This window comes from Pinus tabuliformis, chromosome X, assembly GCF_031772625.1.
Source record: "Pinus tabuliformis cultivar Carrire ecotype Pingquan chromosome X, CPIR1, whole genome shotgun sequence".
NCBI lineage: Eukaryota > Viridiplantae > Streptophyta > Pinopsida > Pinales > Pinaceae > Pinus > Pinus tabuliformis.
Window position 1 is genome coordinate 51,372,303 of NC_142308.1, and position 22,509 is coordinate 51,394,811.

Consider the following 22,509-nt stretch of genomic DNA (forward strand, 5'->3'; position numbering starts at 1 on the left):
GCCCCCTCGAAGAGACTGAATTTTAAGGCGTTTATTTCTATTTTCTATCTTATTGTGCGCTAGTTCATAACACATGCATAGAGGCCAATATCTCTTGGAGAGCCACAACTCTTATTGCTTAGTTAAGGACTAATTCTCATCAACTCCGTTGTGAAACAGGGCGTTGGAAAATGCTAAAAGAAGTGTGGGAGGAAAGAGTATGCATTTTTTGTTCTTCCGGAAAAGTGGAAACAAAAAAGCATTTCATTTTAGAATGTGAGGCCTTCAAAGACAACATGGAAAATTATGTAGATATGCTAGCAGCTAGATCTTGAGATAATTTATTTAGCGAGGGTTTGTCGAGAAACTGAGAGCATTTATTGTGAAGCTTCACAAAAAATGAGCCGAATACATCAGGCAGATAAAGAAGCAATTTGTTCCATAAGCTATCTTTAGTCTCATGAACGTTAAAATAATTTATTTCTTTTTTTCTTCTTCTTCAGAAATATTGCAAAAAAAAACAAAAAAAAACTTATAATTAATCTGCGTCCTCGTATCCCAATACTTTACAAAAATGCTCAACTAAAAAGTAAAGCGAAAAAGGGAAGACTATCATTTACTATAAAGTTCCGATTTTTTTTAAAGATCCATTTAAAAATATAGGTGACGCGATCATGTGTCCACTCTCCCTCAGCATCGATTATTAAATGGCGATATTACCATATATCGTGATTCGTCGATTATTAAACAGCGGCCCCAAAAATATTATAATGTAAAGACTGCCTGCATCTATCATAATCAGTGGTATGAATTGCAACATTGAAAACACAGGCCGAGAAAGATGCAACGATCAAACTTGAACAACGATGCTTTTAGCCATTTCACAACTTCCACGAGTATGGCACATTCCACATCAATACTCCCTTTCTGATTGTGCTGAATAATTGGCAATTGTCGATCATTTCTCGCTGTTCAGCAGTTGCAAACGGAGACCTGTACACGCTATGTCGATGAGAGGATATTCTGTAACGAATCTATCTATAGATTGCACCACAATCGAAACCTTGAGATGGGTTCCCAAGGCTTCGAACCTTTGCAGCAGGAGGATTTTCGAAGGCCCTTTAGCAATGAGAAACCGGATCTCCATTCCGCCTCCCCTTAAGGTACCGTTTCCGTCTACCAGAGGAAGAGCCGTGGCTTCCCTCGGCCAAACAGAGAAGAAGAGCGACGAATACAACAAGGCAATGCAGCGCCAGATGAGAAACCCATATGAATATCATCACGACCTAGGTTCGAACACGTGACCTGCTTCTCGTCGAATCCTAGTTATTGTTTTAGGCTAAAGCTGGTCCTGTGGATTTGCAGGAATGAATTACACTCGCATTACGCCCAATTTGATTGTGGGTTCGCAGCCTCAGAATGCTGACGACATTGACAGGCTTAAAGAGGAAGAGGGAGTGACTGCCATCTTGAACTTACAGCAGGATAAGGACATTGAATACTGGGGGATTGATCTGGGTTCCATAGTTAAGCGGTGCCAGGAGTTGGGTATCCGGCATATGAGGAGACCTGTGAGTAGCACTCTATTACTTGATCGATTTTTATCTTTTGTTATTTTGTTTTAAATATAATTTGAAAGGCAGGGTCTTCATGCAATCTGGAAGGTTTGTGGATTACAAGATCAAGAGAAGCACTTCCTACCTCCTTTAAAATACTGCTAGTTTTGGATAAAAGATTAATGATAGATGATGCCACCTAAGCCCAGAAGAAGAAGAAAAAACAAATATTTACATTAATTTGCGACGAAGACTCTAATAAATGCCAATCGGGTGTTGGTTAACTGTTGAGGTTGAGGGAGTGTTAAGCCATGCACCAGGTTGTTTTGAAATATCTAATGACAGTTGGTACCCCTTTAGGTCCAGAAGAAGGGAAAAAAATTCATTGATTTTAGGTCAAGACTTTTATAAGCGTCAATTGGGTGTTGGTTCATTGTTGAGGTTGAGGGAATGGTATGCTAGCCACCAGGGTGTATTTCTCTGTGGGTTGCTTGCATGAGTTCCAAAAAGACCAGGCTGAAACAGATGTTTCAGCGACCTGGTATCTATGCTGAAGGCAGTATATGAATTGTGGTGTGTTGCTGCCCAAATTATACATGCGCGATAAAATCGTCAATTGAGAATGCACAATCCGACAGGAACCTTTTAGGAAGGTCACTCACTGTCACCTCAGCAACTTGTCCTCACACTTTAGGCTAGCTCTCCTCCGACTCAAAGGGGGGCTTTCCTATTAGAGTCATTCTAGAGTCATTAAGGCTTAGTCAAAAGAACACAAGGTGATGTCAGTAGTAGCTTTAGTAAAACAATTTTTTTGGAGATTTTTGAAGCGTTTTTTGAATTTTCTGAAAAAGGGAAGAAAAGGTGATGGAAGGATATGAAGATCAATACCAATATCTTTCCAGGGCTATGGGGTCAAGAGGAATCAAGTGGCAAGATCAAATCAAGAAAAAAACCCTTTAAAGTTAGTTATTTGGTGTTTTGTGGATTAAGGCAAGAGGTTAGAACCTGATAGCTAAATTAACTCCTTTGCTAATCAAGGAAGATCATGAAATCATGGCCCACTAAAAGAGATCTTTTTAATGGGAAAGCCTTCAACTACAAGATTGACTATGGCATCATATATAATCAAACCCTTACTAAGGAATGTTGGAGTATAGCCTAGCAAGGAGGATTCAAACTTACCCCAAACTAAAAAAGGAGAGCGTGTGAGAATAGCCTCTAGACGTCCTCCTTTGTTAAAATTGGAAACTAGGGCCAAACTCCATGTGGGTCATCTTATTTATGGCAGCTGATATTTTTCTTGGACTCCTCTCATCGAGAGGTGTAGGATTGATCTAAAGATCATCCGTTTCGATAAGTATTCATGGAGTTATGAATTTATTTGTGTTATAAGACAATTCGTCAAGGTCGGCTAGCGACCAAATAAACCCCACATGTGTTCAACGTTTTAGTATAAAAGGAGATGATTTGATAGTCATTTCTACACACACTTTTATCTTGATTTCTCTCCACTTGTTTTGGGTTTTAGTGGAAGAGAAATCTAGGAGTAGAAGCCCTAGATGTTGGAGGAAAAGAGGCTGCCCTAGCCACAGCAAAGAAGGCAGCCCTAAACGTTGTTCTAAGACAGCCCTAAATGCTGTCCTAAAGGCAGCCCTAAATGCTGTCCTAAAGGCAGCCCTAAACGTTGTTCTAAGACAGCCCTAAACACTGTTTCTAGGTACGGTTTAGCGCTGCAAAGATGCATGGACAGCAAGGCTAGATAGTGCTGCAAATATGCATGGACAACAAGGCTAGATAGTGCTGCAAAGATGCATGGACAGCAAGACTACATAAGTGTTGCAAAGATGCATGGACAGCAAGGCTAGATAGTGCTGCAAAGATGCATGGACAGCAATGACATTGTGACATGGCAACAAAGGTACATGGTGCTGCAAACTCATTGGACAACACAATGATGGGACAACAGCTTGTTGGGACAGCACAATGATCAATGACATTGTGACATTGTGCAACAGAGATACATGGGACATCTAGTATTTAGTGCAACAAGTTCATGGTGCTGCAATAGTATGGTACATGGGACAACAACAACAACAAGGTGCAGCAAGCATAGTGCTACGAGCACATTGGGACAGCAGTATGGTACTTGGTGCAACAAGCACATGGGTGACAGCATGGTGCTGCAGTGGCACAAGGTACAACAGTGCTAAACACTGGGACAACAATGCAACATAAAGTGCAGCAATATGATGTGTACAACATGGTCATAAGGTCTAGCATTGTGATGATGGGTGCAGCATGGTGCAGTGAGGTGCAACGTGACGACGAGATGCAGCACAATGATAGGTGAAGGAGTCACCTTGGAGAATCAGTTGAAGCATCATGTCTTCAACTGATCTCATGTATCATCTTCTTAGAGATGATCTATTCTCTTATCTAGATAAGTCAAAGTGTTGACTTCCGTTGTAAATGTACTATCTCTCTCTCTCTGCTGAACTATTGAAGAACATATAAGAAGAATTGATCAAGGGTTTCCCCACATTGGGGTTTGTCCCTGGCTAGCACTACATCTTATGTCCTCTTGTTTTGGCTTATCTTCTGCGATTTATGTTTATGTTTTGTCTGCAGTTTATTTTAATGCTGATGTGATTGCTAATCTAGAAAAGATGTTGAGCTAACTGTGAAAATTGAAATAAATTGCTCTAAGCATAGAACATACCTAAAATTAACATGGTATCAAAGCTGAGGTAAAGACAAAGCCCAAGCAAGAGTGAAAGAGCAATCACCGAAGACAGTTGGGAAAGGACAAAAGGATCAATGGATTCCTCATCCCTCTTCAAATTTGCCAAGGGTGAAGTCGAAGCAGAAGATATTATCAGAATGGCACAGCGGAAGCTTCTGATGGCCCACCTAAAGATCACTTCAATGGAAAGTCTGGATCTAAGGGTGGAAGGAAAGGCAGATGCCTTGGTAGTAATAAGTCCGGCCATTATGCGAAGGAGTGTCCGAATGGTAGGGACACATCACTTGATGAAGATAACAATCATTCCAGGGACATCTTCAATGATCAGAGGAATGACAGGTAATGCAGGTCATCAAGGAAACGAGTGACTCTTCAAGAAAGCAAGGAACCCCGGGTATGAAGAATCAAATGTTGTTTCTGATAAGATAAAGAAGCATTATCTTGTATTGGCCCTCTCCTTTAGATTCTTGGGAATCTTGCTTATTGATTGTAGTGCTTCAAGGCACTTCATCGGATAGAAGGGTGATCTCTCTAATTTAGTAGAGATGGAAACAATCGTGGGATTATACTTGGAGCTGATGCCACCTATCCTGAAAAGGGTGTAGGGAATGTTACCCCTAGATTGAATGAGGGTAACTCGATTCATTTATGAGAATCTCTTTATGTACCTGATCGCAAGAAGAACCTGGTGTCCATTTCGGCAATGGAAGTCAAAGGTTTCAGGGTGGCATTCATCGATGAAAAGGTACGTGTTTGAAAATAGAATTTTTAAGATGCTTTTACTCATGGGTTCAGGGTTGGAAATTTGTATCAAGTTGTAGGATGGTCCATTGGAGACCATGTCAGTTGCCACATCTCATCTATAGCACTAGAGGTCTACTTATTATGGGGCCCTACCCGATGTGAGTCAGATGGTGACAGGGATGTCTGAATTCAAGAAGAGCATGAAGGTACATGTCCGAGATGTACCAAAGGAAAATCTTACAAGGGGACCATTCCCCTCATGTAGCAGGTCCACATGTTTGGAACAACCCGAGGAGTTTGAGATTCATGATTGGGAATCTCATGTATACAGGTGGAAGAAAGCCCTCTATGGCTTGAAGCAAAACACCCTGGGCGTAGTATGAGAGGACTGATCGCTGTCTGATGAAGTTGAGATTCACTAGGAGTGAAACTGATCCAAACCGTTGCTCGAAGGTTGTGGATGATAGACCTCTCATACTGGCGCCTTCTGAGGACGACCTATTTCTGACAGGTGCAGACCTTCTCATTTGCAGAAGTACGAGGAAGTTGGATTCCAGATGTGGAATAGTAAACTGCAAGCCCGTGACTACCTCGTGGATCTTAACTTTAAGAAGTTATATGGTAGTGATGCCGGACCAGATTTGGGAAATGCCTCTGAGTTTCATAAACTCATTCGCATTGATGTTCTTGGTGAACTTCTGTCCAGATATATGTTTTGCAGTCAGCATGGTGAGCTCATGTTTGATTGAGCCTCACTGGATTGGTGCCAAGAATCTTCTGAGATATCTTCGGGGCACAATCTCTCATGGATTGAGATACACTGCCGAAAATATGAAGCTGCATGATTATTCGAACGCTGACTGGGCAGGCAGTGCAGAGGATCACTAGAGCACTTCTTAATGCTGGTTCTCTTTGGATTCTGCTTCGATATCATGGATGAGCAGGAAGCAGAAGTCGGTTGCTATAAGCACTGCTGAGACTGAATACATAGCTACAAGTATGATCTCGTATGAAGCTGCCTGGTTGTGGAAGCTCTTCAGTGAGTTGTTTGTACACATGATGAATACCACTATGATCCTCTATAACAACCAAGGGGGGATTTGATTATTGAGGAATCCCATATTCGATGATTGCTTCAGCAGATAGACATCAGATACTACCTTATCTGGGATATGGTAAGTCGATGAGCGAGGAGGCTCCATCACATTGAGACTGATGTACAGGTCGCAAATTTTTTGTCAAAGCCTTGGGGAAAGGTCAAATCTGTGACTTTCCCGAATGACTTGGAGTCGTTGAGAGACCTTCTTATAAGGGTCTTGCATGTTGCATGCATTGAGTTCTGGGAGCTCCGGGGGGTTGGGATACCTACTGAAGTAACACACGACCATAGGGTGACTCACCCTCCCCTAATGGTGCGCTGTGTACAGGGTGAATGGCTCAACCTTCCCTGTGATATCTTGTGGCGACTATGGAATAGGATGATTAGTTCTCTTGTGGGTCGGGATGATTAGTTCTCCCATGGCGACTGTGGAACAAGATGATTAGTTCTCCTGTGGGCCGGGATGATTAGTTCTCCCGTGGCGACTGTGGGACAGGATGATTCGTTCTCCTGTGGACAGGATGATTAGTTCTCCTGTCGAGGCATCCTACCCATGCAATCTGGGACTCATGGGAAGTACCTCTCATCTGATCAATGAGTAGGGAAATGGGGTTAGGGACCATTAGTAGTACTATCGATGGACGCATCGTTGTATTTACCATACTCCCTATGCTAGGATGATGTCCATTGATCTGGGATCAGTATGAGTGGTTTGAGACACTCGCTTGTGATATTGATCTGGGATCAATAAAACTGATTTCGGGTCAGTAGAGAATGGTATGAGACATTCTTGATCAATTCTTCTTCTTCATGGTTCAGCAGAGTAGAGCTTAGCAGAACAGAGCTCAACAGAGCAGAGCAGAGTAGAGCAGAGTAGTGCAGGGCACTGATGGCAGAGATAGTACAGTCAGACAAATGGATCAGCGGATGGAGTTCTCCCTAGTTGAGAGGGAGTGTTAAAATTGGCAACTAGGGCCAAACTCCATGTGGGTCATCTTATTTATGGCAGCTGATATTTTTCTTGGACTCCTCTCATCGAGAGGTGTAGGATTGATCTAAAGATCATCTGATTCTGATAAGTATTCATGGAGTTATGAATTTATTTGTGTTATAAGACAATTCGTCAAGGTCAGCCAGCAACCAAATAAACCCCACATGTGCTCAACGTTTTAGTATAAAAGGAGATGACTTGATAGTCATTTTTACACACACTTCTATCTTGATTTCTCTCCACTTGTCTTGGGTTTTAGTGGAAGAGAAATCTAGGAGTGGAAGCCCTAGACGTTGGAAGAAAAGAGGCTGCCCTAGCCGCAACAAAGAAGGCAGCCCTAAACGTTGTTCTAAGGCATCCCTAACGCTATCCTAAAGGCAGCCCTAAACGTTGTTCTAAGGCAGCCCTAAATGCTGTCCTAAAGGCAACCCTAAACGTTGTCCTAAAGGCAGCCCTAAACATTGTTCTAAGGCAGCCCTAATGCTGTCCTAAAGGCAGCCCTAAACGTTGTTCTAAGGCAGCCCTAATGCTGTCCTAAAGGCAGCCCTAAACGTTGTTCTAAGGCAGCCCTAAATGCTGTCCTAAAGGCAGCCCTAAACGGTGTTCTAAGGCAGCCCTAAATGTTGTCCTAAAGGCAGCCCTAAACGGTGTTCTAAGGCAGCCCTAAATGCTGTCCTAAAGGCAGCCCTAAACGTTGTTCTAAGGCAACCCTAAATGCTGTCCTAAAGGTAGCCCTAAACGCTGTTTCTAGGTACGGTTTAGAGCTGCAAAGATGCATGGACAGCAAGGCTAGATAGTGCTGCACAGATGCATGGACAACAAGGCTAGATAGTGCTGCACAGATGCATGGACAGAAAGGCTACATAAGTGCTGCAAAGATGCATGGACAGCAAGGTTAGATAGTGCTGCAAAGATGCATGGACAGCAAGGCTAGATAGTGCTGCAAAGATGCATGGACAACAAGGCTACATAAGTGCTGCAAAGATGCATGGACAACAAGGCTACGTAGTGCTGCAAAGATGCATGGACAACAGTGACATTGTGACATGGCAACAAAGGTACACGGTGTTGCAAAATCATTGGACAACACAATGATGGGACAACAACTTGTTGGGACAGCACAATGATCAATGACATTGTGCAGCAGAGATACATGGGACATCTAGTATTTAGTGCAGCAAATTCATGGTGCTGCAGTAGTATGGTACATGGGACAGCAACAACAACGAGGTGCAACAAGCATAGTGTTGCAAGCACATTGGGACAACAGTATGGTACTTGGTGCAACAAGCACATGGGTGACAACATGGTGCTGCAGTGGCACAAGGTACAACAGTGCTAAACACTGGGACAACAATGCAACATAAGTTGCAGCAGTATGATGTGTACAACATGGTCATAAGGTCCAGCATTGTGATGATGGGTGCAGCATGGTGCAGTGAGGTGCAGTGAGGTGCAGTGTGACGAAGCATCATGTCTTCAACTAATTTCATGTATCATCTTCTTAGAGATGATCTATTCTCTTATCTAGATAAGTCAAATTGTTGACTTCTGTTGTAAATGTACTATCTCTCTCTCTCTCTTTGCTAAACTATTGAAGAACATATAAGAAGAATTGATCAAGGGTTTCCCCACATTAGGGTTTGTCCTTGGCTAACGCCACATCTTGTGTCCTCTTGTCTTGGCTTGTCTTCTGCGATTTATGTTTATGTTCTGTCTGCAGTGTATTTTAATGCTGATGTGATTGCTAATCTGGAAAAGATATTGAGCTAACTGTGAAAATTGAAATAAATTGCTCTAAGCATATAACACACCTAAATTTAACATCCTTTGTATGTCCTCTTCCAATTAATTGCCCAAGGGAGGACATAGTTGATCTGGGATCTTTCCTTTAGTGATGTTAAACAAAATTTCATAAAGAGAATGAAAATACCATAAATGCAACATTCATGAAGAAACAACATAAAGAGAAGGCAATATAGACAATGCACCCAGATTTATTAACGGAGTTCACTCGCAATGTGTGAGCTACGTCTTTGGGCCCCACTTCAAAGTGGAGAGGCTTCTATATTATCTCAATAAAATGATGGCAAATACATGGCAATACATCACATTTGGAGATGACCCAAAAATCTGCTGCTCGGATCCTAATTCTGACTGCACTAGTGCATTCGCCTCAAAATTTCGTGAAAAATGACTATAAACTTCATATGGTTTTGTCACTTTCACCTCTGGACCCCTTGGGGAATCTTCAAGATGCCACAACAGTTTAGAATATTTTGAGAATATTCTTGCAAAATATTCCTTGGAATCAATCTTGAAAAAGGCGCCTGCCTGACATGGTTCCACTACCTTGCGCTGAGTTTTGCTTGGCCCTCCATGGCCCAACCTCCGCTCGCCCGCTGTGGGTCCTCGATTGAATATATTGTGGGGGTTTAAATATTAATTGGTGGGCGGATGTTACAACGTGCCCCGTTGGCACATTGGTTGGCACACGGTTTGTGTGTTCGTTCATCGGTGGGGTCTTGGGGTTCAAACCCGCGAACCCCCAACCATTTTTGGCATCCAATCAAAATATATAACAAATTAATATACATTGGTTTAAAACAAATTTTAACTGCTGCCATAGTTAGCCCAACCTTTGCCAAAGTTAGCCGGTCTGCCAATCTGACCTTGTCGCATAAACAACTTGGAGCTCCAACAATTTGTCATGTGCCAAGTGTGCTTGGCCTATTTGGCTGTCAGATGGGTGCCACATGGCGCCATTTGATTGGGCCATGTGGCCCCATCCCATTGGTTCATGGTTGTGCTCAGTCACGCTTGTCCTTTCCATGTCAATTGCCTAACAAGATGCCATGTCATGCCACGTGGCATGTCCGGGGTTGACATGTGGCACTGTCATTGCCTTTTTTCTTACCTGTTTACACAAAAGTTCAGATGAGCATAACTTTGTCATATAAACTCGGATTGATGCATTGTTCACGCTTTTGGAATCGTCTCAGCAAGATCTATATGACTTGGTGCCAATTTTGCTAAGATTTGAGGACTTCAACTTTTGAGCCTTTTTGGATCCTCCTGGTTCAATCCTCCCCACTGAGGAGCTTTTGGGCCTCCAAAAGCCTTATCAATCAACAGGTAGGTGAGGGAATTGCTCCCTCACTTTATTCTTTTCAATCCATCGTGCCTTGCTGAGATGCATTCCTTTGAGACCCACTCGAAGGTACTCCACATCAGTGTGGAAAAAGTCTGCAAAAAATCCCGATTTAATCCTAAAAACGCGATTTTTTGAACTAAACGATTTAATCCCCCGACTTTTTGGCGACTTTTTCACAAAGGAAAAAATCGCGATTTTTTCCTTATACTCCCGATTTAATCGGGAGTCGACCCAAAAAGTCTTCCTCCCTTCCCAGGCCGCGGATAAAGAGGCCGCAAAGGTGAAAAAACTATAAATTGAAGCTTCCATCCATGCATTTTCAAGTTATTGCATTGTATTGTTTTTCATACTTCTTGCGAGCATAGCAGTCTCATTTGTAATCTGTTAGTTTTGAGGTTAAGATATGTTTTTGTTTTCCAAGGAAAAACAAATCTTTATACTTCATATTTCTAGTTAGAAAGCAAAGTATACATTGGCTAAGCCTCCAGGCTTTCAGTGATCCAGACTCTAACAGCCACTGCCCCTTCAAAAGATTACAAAAGTACCAAAAGGATAGGCATACAACAGTCTTCCATAGAAAGAACTCCACACCATCAAAAACATTGTTACAGTTGTTGAATGCTTCCAGGAGAAACAACAAAGAGGAGGTCATGAAGATCAAATAGCAACAACCTGTCCAAAAAAAACAAAACTAGTGCCTCAAAAAAGAACCCATTTTTCAGACAGGAACAAAGTACTTGTGAAATCTTGTGACAGCAAAGATCCTTCCTGCAATGAGAGCACGTTTTGAAAGGGAATCTTCTTTAGTGGTGAATTCCCTGTAAATGTGGGGAAAGGTTATGTATCAGAAGTGGCTTTTACCTCCAAGAGTTTTTGAATAATAGATGCCAAGGCTAGGTTAATAATCTGACATCCACTGTTTTCTCAGAAAATAAGCAACTTGGATTCACCAGGCGTTAATTTTCACATCTACTGTGATACTAACTGTTAATTTTCATTGGACCTACCACCTGACACCTTATTACCCAAGCAGATTACAATCTACTGAATAAATGCATGACTTACTTCTTAATACAATTAGTAACTTACTTCTTAATACAATTAGTAGAAACAAAAATTAAAAGGGGAAGAGGATCTGAGTGACTGATTACTTGATGACTTTTAGATGACTCATGATATACATTTATTATATTTTTTGTTGATATTTTGACTCTTGAGAGTTGAGACTCGGACAAGACTCAAAATTCAGGAGTTGATTCACTATTTTGATATGTGATGTAGCATTAGACTTCATATACATATTATATATTAGCTTTCTTTACATGTTTATGTGGAAATGAATTTATTTGATGTTGTGGATACTCTGGATGTTAAAATAAAATAAAAAAATGAATAATTTTGTGTTTTTTAATTTTTTTTTAATTTTTTAATTTTGCTGACTTTTTCAAAAAACTCCCGATTTTGACGAGTTTTTCAACTTTTGGACCCTTGCCGAATTAATCCCGACTTCGACTTTTTCCACATTGCTCCACATCTCCCATTGTGAAGTTCTGGTCTTTCTGTCTAGGATGATGTTTTCGGGAAACTTGTCCAAGTATTTTGGAGCGAAATCATCCACTGATAGAACTTGACCACTCTCATCTAGATCCATGATCATGGGAGGTTCATAAAGTTTCAAGTTCTCTACATTGACTACAAAATACATTTGTATATAAGCCGGTAAATCAAGGCGATAAGCATTGGTTCAAATTTTCTCTAAGATGCTGAATGGGACTTATCTGACTGGTTTCAACTTTTTGCCTTCTCCCTTTAACCTGTCCTTGTTGATGTGAAGCCATACGCGATCTCCAACCTGAAATTAATGATCAACCCTATGCTTGTCATGTTAGGTTTTATACTATGCTTGACTCTTCTCCAAATGTTCCTGCACTGTTTGATGAATCGTCTGGATCCTTTGAATGAACTTGTGAGCTATGTCATCACTTTGTTCATTGGAATCCTCATCTTTCCCAAAGATCAAATCTAAGGGTGACTTTGGCAGGTACCCTAAGCATGTCTCCAATGGTGAAATTCAAGTAGAAGAGTGCAAAGCCCCGTTGTATGCATGCTGAACATAATGTATTTGTTCATCCCACAACTTAAGATGCTTGCTGCAATACCCTCAGAAAAAATGAGCCACTGTTTTGTTTACGACCTCTGTTTGTCTATCAATCTGTGGATGGAAAGCCGTACTCCTCTTTAGCTTGGTGTCCATCATTCTCCACAGCGCCATTATTGTGAACACAGACTTTGATTTGGATCTGTGGATGTGCTTGGGTTATTTGGAGGAGGTTCTCCCAATCTTGGTAACTCATCTTTATTATCACTTTGGGCGCTTTGCTTCATGCTCATATTTAATATATTTATTATTTATATAAATTATATATTCAATAACTTATTTATTGGCATATGTGATATATTTTTAATTTTTTGAACTCAGTGACAAATTATATTGAATCCTTTTTGGGGTGGTGATATTTTTCTGAATTCCATGGTTGATGAATTCAAATACATACATGAACTGACTTAGTTTCCAACGTCCCTTTCCTTCTAGCCATGTCAGAGTGACACTGCATTAGAAACTAGACAGGCAAGGGATAATTACAGAACCTACCCGTGGTTGCTAGGCAGGTTCTTTGTCGCTGAGCTACAAGTCCTATATTCAGTGTGGAAATGGGGATTGTCGTTTCCAACACTATTACAACAAGAAATAAGGGCTACACTGGGGGTTTTATCATTATGTAATTCAGTTTGTATACCATTGCCACATGGCAGTCCATCTCCATTGCCATGGAACATGATTTCAACAAAAGATAAAATTGAAAAATTAATTTGTAACTATTTTGGAAGTTCAAAAGTAGAATGATTATGTCCATAGCGTATTACTTTCGGTTTCTCTGCTATCAGAGATCGCAAAACTTGCAGTTTTCTCAATGTAAATTTTAATAGATGTCTTGACCTTCATTTTGATTTTTTTCTTAACTAATGAAAGAATTGGATGACCATTGGCTCCAAGCATATTCACGGTATTAGTCTGGATTTCTTCCACCATTGAAGTGGGGATTGTTATCTCTAACAATGTTTTAGATTATTACAATGTGAAATAACTAGTAATTTGGGAATCTCTGCAATTCAGTCCATACTGCATACCGCTGCAATGTAAGGGTACATATTCTCTGCCATCAAACATGCAAACTGGCCAATGGGAACTCAAACTTAGATACATATATGTTTGAGTCTGTTAGAGTGTTGATGCTACTGCGTCACTTCCTAATAAATAAAGCGCAATGAATGCTTCTTTCCGACTCTGCAGTTAGATTGCTATTTTTTACGTTAGTTGGGAAATCTAAATTTTTGCACTATTTTTTTCAGATTTTTTTGATTGAAAAACACAATGACGTATTAGTGCCCGATTTCAACCAAGATGAAAATTAGAAAATTTACAGACGACTAGTTTGGGAGTTTAAAACTAAAATGATAGTGTTCGTTGTATGATGTAAATCTCCGTTTCTCTGTTATTACGGGTCTGTAAACTTGCATTATTCTAATTGTAATTTTTGATAAATGTGTTGGCCTTCATCTTAAAACATTTTTCTTGACTTATGAGAGATTAAAAAAAGTACTGGCTCCAAGTGTACACATAATTCTCCTATGAGAAATTATTATGGGAAAAGCCGTTTCTGATTGATGCAGGAAGAAAATTGAGTGCTTGAACACTGGACAGCAATACACGCTTACCGACTGCAATGGAAAACTTCAAGCTAATAATGGTCAGAAAATGATTTAGAATTTGGACCTTGCATGGAAAATGTAGGAGGAAATGCATTCTGCTGATTTAATGTGGTCAGAAAATTAATTAAGAATTTGGACCTTGTACGAAAAATGTAGGAAGAAATGCACTATGCTGATTTAGTTTTCTTACAACAGTTTCAAAGTATTATTTGAATATGTCACGGAAAAATGATGTGTTATCAAGCTTGTCATCATGATAACCTATAGTTAAAATTGTCCACTTAACGTGGGATTTTAGGCTCTCCAAAAATGAAAATTTTGACCGTTATAACAAAGTACTCGAGATGTTCTTATGCATTGTGATCAGATGAACGCCTATGACTATAGCTCTGGTCAATATTTATATTTGGCTTAGCTCATGTCATGATTAACCGTTAACCATTTCTGGCAAATTCTCTTCAATTCCATGTTCAGGCCCGAGATTTTGACCCAGACTCTTTGAGAAAGGAGTTACCAAAGGCAGTTTCTTCTTTAGATTGGGCCATTTCAAAAGGGGGCACTGTATATGTCCACTGCACAGCAGGGTTGGGAAGGGCACCGGCTGTAGCAATTGCTTATCTCTTCTGGTTCTGTGATATGGATGTAAGATGTCCTCCAAACCTTCTACGCTGCTTGGTTTAATCATATGTACTTCGATTTTTAATTTGTATCCTTATTATGCAGTTGAATAAGGCATATGATATGGTGACATCAAAAAGACCTTGTGGACCAAAGAGAGATGCAATTAGAGGTGCCACGTATGATCTGGCAAAAAATGATCCGTGGAAGGCATCCTTTGAGAGTCTTCCTGATTATGCTTTCACAGGTGTTGCAGATTGGGAAAGGAAGCTAATTCAAGACAGAGTTGTCGGTCTTCGTTGATGATATAGAATTTCATAAATATGAACGGCCTAAAAAAATTGTTTCTAAACGAGTAATGAAACAAGTTTAATGTGACAGCAAGGATGCTTGATAAGTTGATATTGTAACGATAGTGTATTTATTTGTCTACAATGGTCTGTATCTGGATTTTTGCTCTGTTTCACAACTGGTATAGGAGCACATCTAACGATCAGAGAAAACAAGGCTTGATGTGGATCTAACTCTCATAATATTATTTCTCAGAATTAGCTCTGAATGCTGTCATTCCTGATCTTTATATGGCCAAGGTAAGGCAATGTTATACAGTTGGGTTTATTTATCAGTCAGTTACCTTTGTGGATCTCTAGATGGAGGTATAAATTGTGATCCTGTTAGTGAAACAATATCCAAGAAATGTCCATATTGGATGAGAATAAATAAATATGTGATAAATAATGGTTGGATGATTGTGAATAAGTACATCTAACCATATAATACGGTCCTCTACTGTCTATAAAGGTGTCAACATTATAACTATCATAGGTGACCATTTAATATGAATAACACGTGGCTCTTAAAAAACATTTTATTCTGTGCAATCTTGATATGTTCATATTTCCTTTCTTTTTTTTATGTTTTTTAAATAAATAAGATTTTTTTATTTTTCAGTGTAAATATGATTAGAAATAAACTTAATGAACTCATGGAAAAGATACGTTGTTGTTACAATAAAATCAGTTGACATGATCCTTTTATATATATATATATATATATTTTCAAAAAGTCTTTTTCTAATATATTCATGAGGATGAGGGATGAATATACATGTTGCGGTCTGCAAAGAGGACTAAAATGACAAAGCCAACGTGCATCAAAATCTGAAAACCACCTACAACAGTCCTTTCTGGATTTCAACATTTTAATCTGAGCTTTACAATCGATACCTGCTTATTATAAAAAGCCGCAAAGGGCTTGCCAGTGACCCATCCAAGAAAAGTGAGATATCAAAAGGACACAGAGCAGACTAAAAACATTTAAAATTAAAATCCATAGAATCATGAACCAACCCTTCCACATATTCAGAAATACTGAAAGACCTTGAAGATAGAGCCAAAGCTTCTTTAGAAAGTTCGTCTGCCTTGCGATTGAGCTCTTTGAGAACATGTCCAAAATAAAGCCATTCAAAAGAGGACATTACCTCTTGTAAGTCCTGAAAGGAGGGGCTGTGGAGACACATTTTCCACTGATATTTTTCTATTTCCTAGTTACTAACCAGTTTTTAATCTCCCATGACTTGTAAATTTTTTCAAATCTTTTAAGTTTTAGCACTTGAGCAGAAAGAAGAGCCACGAGGGCAATAAATTCAGCTCGATTGTTTGACCCTCTACGTGGGGCATAACAAATATGAAAAGCTTGATTCTGATTCAGATGAAGAAGAACACCTATCCCACAAACAGAGGGTTGACCTTGCTTGCACCATCAAAATAACCCCAAGGAACGTCGTAATCTAGATCTGGCATCACTGGAAACCCTAGCTTTTTTGGCTTTGGATCCACTCTAAACTCATTACATTGCTTTAGGTTTAGACCAGCAGAAATCTTAGTAGGAATGAACATGTCTTTGAAAATAAATACGCTCCATGCCCACCAAATGATATTAACAAAGAAGCATGGAAAGGCTTCGAACTGTTTTACTTTTACTGATTTGTCTTAAGTCATTCTTTCAAGTAGTCTTCCCTGCATTTGGCCAGTGAGCTTTTTGATTGATTATGTAGAGACGAACCTCAATACCTGCACTGAATATAGACAAGAAATAGAGATGTGAGATGTATATTCCTCATTTTGTTTACATATGGAGCATCTATTTGGGCCCACCCATTCCCTTTTCAAACTAATATCCCATGTCATAATCTTGTTGTTTAGGGCAAGCTAAAGGGTGATTTGTATGAGCGGGCTGTGAAGTTTCCAAAGAGACTCCACCACCATTTTGGATCCCCACTGATATGGGGTTCCACGAACGCTGAATAGCCTAATTTAGCTATAAAGTCACTTGTAGCAGGATTTTAGACTAGCACGACACATCTTTGCCTGAGCCTAATAAAATTTGAAACAAGAATTCCAATAAATTTCTCCAGTCGGCCACGTCTTGACCTTCTAGTCCAAGGACGACTGCTGATTTCCAGCCTGATCTTGCGCTCATTTGGGGATATTGGGCTTTAGCATCTTCAAGGGAGAAGACTCTCGAGAGACGGAGAGCAAAGAGAGGTAAAAGGAGAAAGTCCTCTTCGGCCCCTAACCACATATTCTCTCCTATTTTGACTTTCCTTTGATTACCAATATGCCAGATTGTCCCGTTCCCAATCAATGGAAAAGCAAGGCTTTCGAGTCTATAGACCCTTCAAGCAACTTCTTGGGTTGCCTGAACCAATCTTCTATAAGAGTTCCATGGAGATACTTTGATTTCAAAACATGACCCCATAAGGAGGAATTTTCAGAATGCATCCATTGACTACGAGCTGCAAGGAGCTTGCTGAAGTTGAAAATATTTTTGATCCCCCACTTGCCAAGCTTTTTAGGGGATGCCACCCAGCTCCATTTAACTAAGGGGATGCCTCCATTTTGATGGGAGCCTAAGTATAAGAAATGAAAGATGTGTTAATTTTTCAAGGTCTTCTAGCTGATAATTATTTCTAATGATTTTCACTTCAAATCTACTTGTATTTCATATTCATCATTAAGCAGTTATACAAAAGATCTTCAACAACAGAACAAAAATGATAGTAGGGTCATAAAGAGATAACCAATCAAGAGACACAAGAATTTTACCCTGGGAAAACTCACTTGGGGAAAAACCCAACAACCTTTTCCTTAGAGAAATCATTGAATTCAACAAGAGATACAATCTTAGTCAAAGCATAGGTCAAACTGGCCATGAACAAACCTAGGTCAAACCTGGTCAAGATAAGTAGCTTCAGAAATTCAGATTGTCCATAAGCTTGATCTGCTGTGCCTCAAAGATTATGTCTGCTTCGTTCTGCTGCTCAAGATGAATCTGCCCAGAATTCAGCCTTCTGCCCTAATTTGGTTTGCTGAAAGGAAACTTCGATCTCCTTGTAAGCTTGGTAAACTCTCTCTCTCTCAAACTTACTCTGCCATAGAAGGAACTTTGTATGAACAGAAAAGGTGGTGATCTGAATTGCTTGCTTGGAAGAGGAGGATGAAATGGCTTTATATAGTCATTGAAAGAGCCCAAATTGGTGTCACTAAAGGGGCATGCCGACTTCATTCTATTGGATAGCCGACTTAACATTTTAGAGCCAAAAATTCAATTTTGGAAAATTCAAAATTCTTCTTTTGAAAATGACATGAAGAACACATCTTACATTTTTCATTATAGGGCTAAAGTATGAATTATGAGGACCGGTCGTAGCTACAAAATTCAACAAGATGATCCCCCAGATTTTAGAAAAAATACCCTTGGAAAAAACATCAATAGACGTCCAATATACAAGAATACTTTCAAGGATAGGTTTTAGCGAAACCAACCCGCCTCCTCTTGATAATGTTGAATTTTGGTAGCTACGGTTATTATTCAAGTCAACGAAATTAAAAGAAAGAAAAAATATTATTTTTAAGCTCATGTAGGCCCTAGAATGACAGGTCGACCCCACCATGTGAATGGGTGTGACACTTGGTCAAATCCACTTCCTTTGACCACTATATATACACATTCGACCTACTCCATTTAGAAATAAATTCGGATCACACAAATCATTTGTTCTCTATTCACACGTGCAAAGGAGAGAGAGGAGGAGAAGATAGAAGTTTGACTATTGTTGACCACTCTTTGATAGAGTTTTCGGGTTGTTGTTTGACGAAATTTATGAGGTGTTTGACCGAATTTATGAGGCACAATTTTGATTGAGTTCTAAGTAGAGGTTGACTGAAAACTTCACTGGGCAGTGTGACTGAATCTGTGTAGTTTGATTGAGATTTTGGGTAGCAACAGGAGGCCAAACTTTGGTTTATTGACTTAGGGTTGACCGAATTTGTGGGTAGCTATAGGAGGCCGAATTTTAGGCCTGTTTGGGTAGGTGTGACCTGTGTGCATTACGTCGTTAGTTTGATCAAGTTTCATTGGAAAATCAAATTGTACTTTTGCTGAATTGAACAGTTTTTCCTAAGAAAAGGTTATTGGGTTTTTCTCGAGGTTGGGTTTTCCTAAGGTAAATTTGTGTCTCTTTTGTGATTCGCTGTCTCCTTATGATCCAACTGTCATTATTGCATTATTGTTGAGATTTTCTATGTATAATTGCTTAATGATGTATGTGGCATAACTTGTTTAAGAAATCATTGGAAAATAATTATTAGATTAGAAGATAAGATTTCTATAAGAAAATCAACATGGTATCAGAGCCTAGGTGAAAGAGAAACCATCAAGTCTGAATCACAAAAGATGAATCACAAAATAAAGGTTGGATATAGTCTGGATAGGACTCAAGAAAGTTGACTATGGGCATGTCTAGTCGAGTTATCCTTGTAGTCTATTTTGTTCAAGAAGGAAGGGCCAAAGCCCTAGAAGGAGGTAAGAAGCCTTAGATCTATCACAGAAGGAGGTCGAGAGACCTCAGGAGGAGGTCGAAAGGCCTCAGACAATGAACAAGAGGGTCGAAAAAGGCCTCAGTATGATAATCAGGGGGGGTCCAAAGTGTCTCTGAGGCCAACGAGCTAAGATTTGAAGCACTGATTAAAGGTTGGTTTCATGGCATCTCCATGGGCAGAACTCATGAGCTAGAGGGAGCTAAGGAGAAAGCCTCCCGCTTTTACATAAAGCAATAACTAAGTGACAAGAAGGATCAAAAGCATGTGGAAGTGCTCAAACCTCTGATAAGAATGAACATTGATCATAATATTACTCTTACCTTGGGATTCTGGGAATTGACCTAGATCAAGTTGTTTCAATGATTGAAAGGTTTCTGGTAATCACTTTACTCAAGGTTAAACAAGTGTCATGCTATAGATCTGCTTATGGCATGTCAAAAAGCACTAAAATCAATCATGTGATACAATGAAGATGAAGTTAGAAGATCCTTATTGCCTTTAGTCTAAAGATATTGTGCTCTTTTGAGAGTGCTTTCTGGCAACCTTCCTTGAAAGATGTCTTGACAGGTGATGCGAATCTTATATTTTTTCCATACTTGATCATACTTCTGGGACAAGCTTGGAGTGGTTGAGAAAACGTCCCTCGATTAGAGGGAGTGTTGATGTTGTAGCATCAAAGGGCAAATATTCTCCCTAGGTCAAGGTTATTAACTAGTAGCCATGTAATGTGGCTAGGGAGATTGGCTAGAGAGCATCAGGGCCCAAAGTGCTCCCCTAGTCAGAAGGCTGTGACCATATTATCGAGGGTTACTTGGCTAGTGGGTAGAGTGAATGACCCATAGCATCAAGCAAGTTCTTTACCATTCAAGAATCATGTGACAACATGAAGGAATGGTAAATTGGCCCAAGGTTTCACCATTTGTCAGGGATACTAACCTGGTTCCAAGTGACGAGTTGGATAGTTGGTGACCCAGGACTAGTCTTGTGTTTACTCCAGTCAGGAGGCTCTTGACGATATCACCAAAGGGTATTTGGCTAGTGGGTGACTAGATCCATTTACAAAGGATATTTGACTAGTGGGTAATTAGATCCTATGCATGATGCTGATGTAGGATGCTTTCCACATGGTTCTAGGTTAGAACATGAACTGAACGGATACATTAACATAACAAGCTTATTCAATCTTTTCTTTGGATGGAGAAATTGTTCAGTAAAGAGGACATCTGAGGAAGTCAAGGTGAATACCTCCTTAGCTAAGAGTGTTGAATTTTGGTAATTGCGGTTGGTATTCAGGACGACCAAATTAAAAGAAACAAAAATTATTATTTATAAGCTCATGTAGGCCCCAAAATGACAGGTCAGCCCCACCATGCGAATCGTTGTGACCCTTGGTCAAACCCACCTGCTTTCACCACTATATATACACATTTGACCTACTCCATTTGGAAATCAATTCGAATCACACAAATCATATGTCCTCTGTTCACACGTGCGAAGGAGAGAGGAAAATAAGACAAAAGTTTGACCAGCCTTGACCTTGTTTTTTGGCTACTGTTTGATCGAATTTCTAAGTTATTTGACCAAGTTTCCGAGGCAAAGTTTTGACTGAGTTCTGGGCATAGGTTGACCGAGAATTTGACTAGATAGTTTGATTGAATCTCTAGGCAATTTGACTAAGATTTTGGGCAGCAGCAGGAGGCCAAACTTTGGCTTGTTGACTTAGGGCTGACCGAATTTGTGGGCAGGGACAGGAGGTCGAATTTTAGGCCTTTTTGTCCAAGTTTGACCTATGTGGATTTTGCGGTAAGTTTGACCAAGTTTGTCTGGGAAATCAGATTGTACTTCATTGAATAATTTCTCCTAAGAAAAGGTTGATGGGTTTTTCTCGAGGTTGGGTTTTCCCAGGGTAAATTTGTGTCTCTTTTGTGCTTGTATGTCTTTTTATGATCCTACTATCATTATTGCATTACTATTGAGATTTTCTTTGTATAATTGTTTGATGTATGTGACATAACTTGTTTAAGAAATCATTGGAAAGTAACTATGAGATTAGAAGATCAAAGTTCTATAAGGAAATCAATAAATAATAGCCCGGTGACTCACAATGAGATTTAGGCTTTGATCTTTTTGTACAATCAAATCCAATTAACAAATCTATAAGAGTTCAATTTTAGCAAAACATGAAGGTACTTAAAACCTATTAAATTATCCTAAAACTAATGATCTAAGTAAACATATCATATTTAGTTGCTGGAATTATAACTCTTGCATGCAATGGAAAACGAGAAAAACAATTACACATGATGAACAATTATTTCTACTCTTCTTGATCAGTTCATCACTCGAAATATATTCAAAACTTACAAGAGCTCCCCTTTAGGGAAAATGGATCTGCTAAATTAACAAATGGACAACAAACTTGGAAACACTTCAATCTACATAGAAATCGAGGTAGATATGCTCTACAATCCATACAACCTGCTCTGTAACCTGTATAATCGTATGGAATACGTACAGAAGGTTGTATGAGCTCCTCTGCAATATGTACATCTATACGAAAACTGTATGGATGGTTGTACGACTTGCTTTGCTGGGTTGTACAACTACTCTTTTCCTCGCTGAACTATTGTTGAAACTCCTCGCCAATGGTTGGAAATCAGATTTATGTATTTCTCCTTCACTCACGTGACTTGTGAAATGCTTTGTGTGTCTTTGTCCTTTTCCCTCTCTTTCTTTTATAACTTTGACATGAGCCAAAATCCTAATCTTCAACGGTTAAGATCTAACCATGGGATCAATGGTTCTTTTTTAATTAAATCATTAAGTGACCCACTTTAGTCACTTTAATAAAAAGCATTCACTTAATTAATTAATTAATAAAGTGAAAATTTGGAGAAAACATAGGACACATTTAATGACAATTTCCATAAGTAGACGCTATCATGGAAATACCTTTCTGCGCTATAGACAC

At 39.6% G+C, this 22,509-nt stretch overlaps 1 protein-coding gene across 1 annotated transcript; it reads left to right on the top strand.

Moving 5' to 3' along the window:
- The first annotated feature begins 721 nt into the window (after window positions 1–721).
- Window positions 722–15,214, top strand: LSF2 (dual specificity protein phosphatase (DsPTP1) family protein). Its single transcript, XM_089451703.1, has 4 exons — window positions 722–1,269; window positions 1,345–1,550; window positions 14,512–14,679; window positions 14,761–15,214. The coding sequence occupies exons 1-4, from the start codon at window positions 984–986 to the stop codon at window positions 14,956–14,958; spliced, it is 858 nt and encodes a 285-aa protein (XP_089307829.1). The 5' UTR covers window positions 722–983; the 3' UTR covers window positions 14,959–15,214.
- Window positions 15,215–22,509: the final 7,295 nt, after the last annotated feature.

Excerpts from the sequence above, each read along its gene's own strand:
- LSF2 (XM_089451703.1), top strand. The coding sequence starts at position 984 with ATGTCGATGAGAGGATATTCTGTAACGAATCTATCTATAGATTGCACC. Across the intron at positions 1,551-14,511 it reads TCCGGCATATGAGGAGACCT|GCCCGAGATTTTGACCCAGA; the intron begins GTGAGTAGCACT and ends TTCCATGTTCAG. Across the intron at positions 14,680-14,760 it reads TCTGGTTCTGTGATATGGAT|TTGAATAAGGCATATGATAT; the intron begins GTAAGATGTCCT and ends CTTATTATGCAG.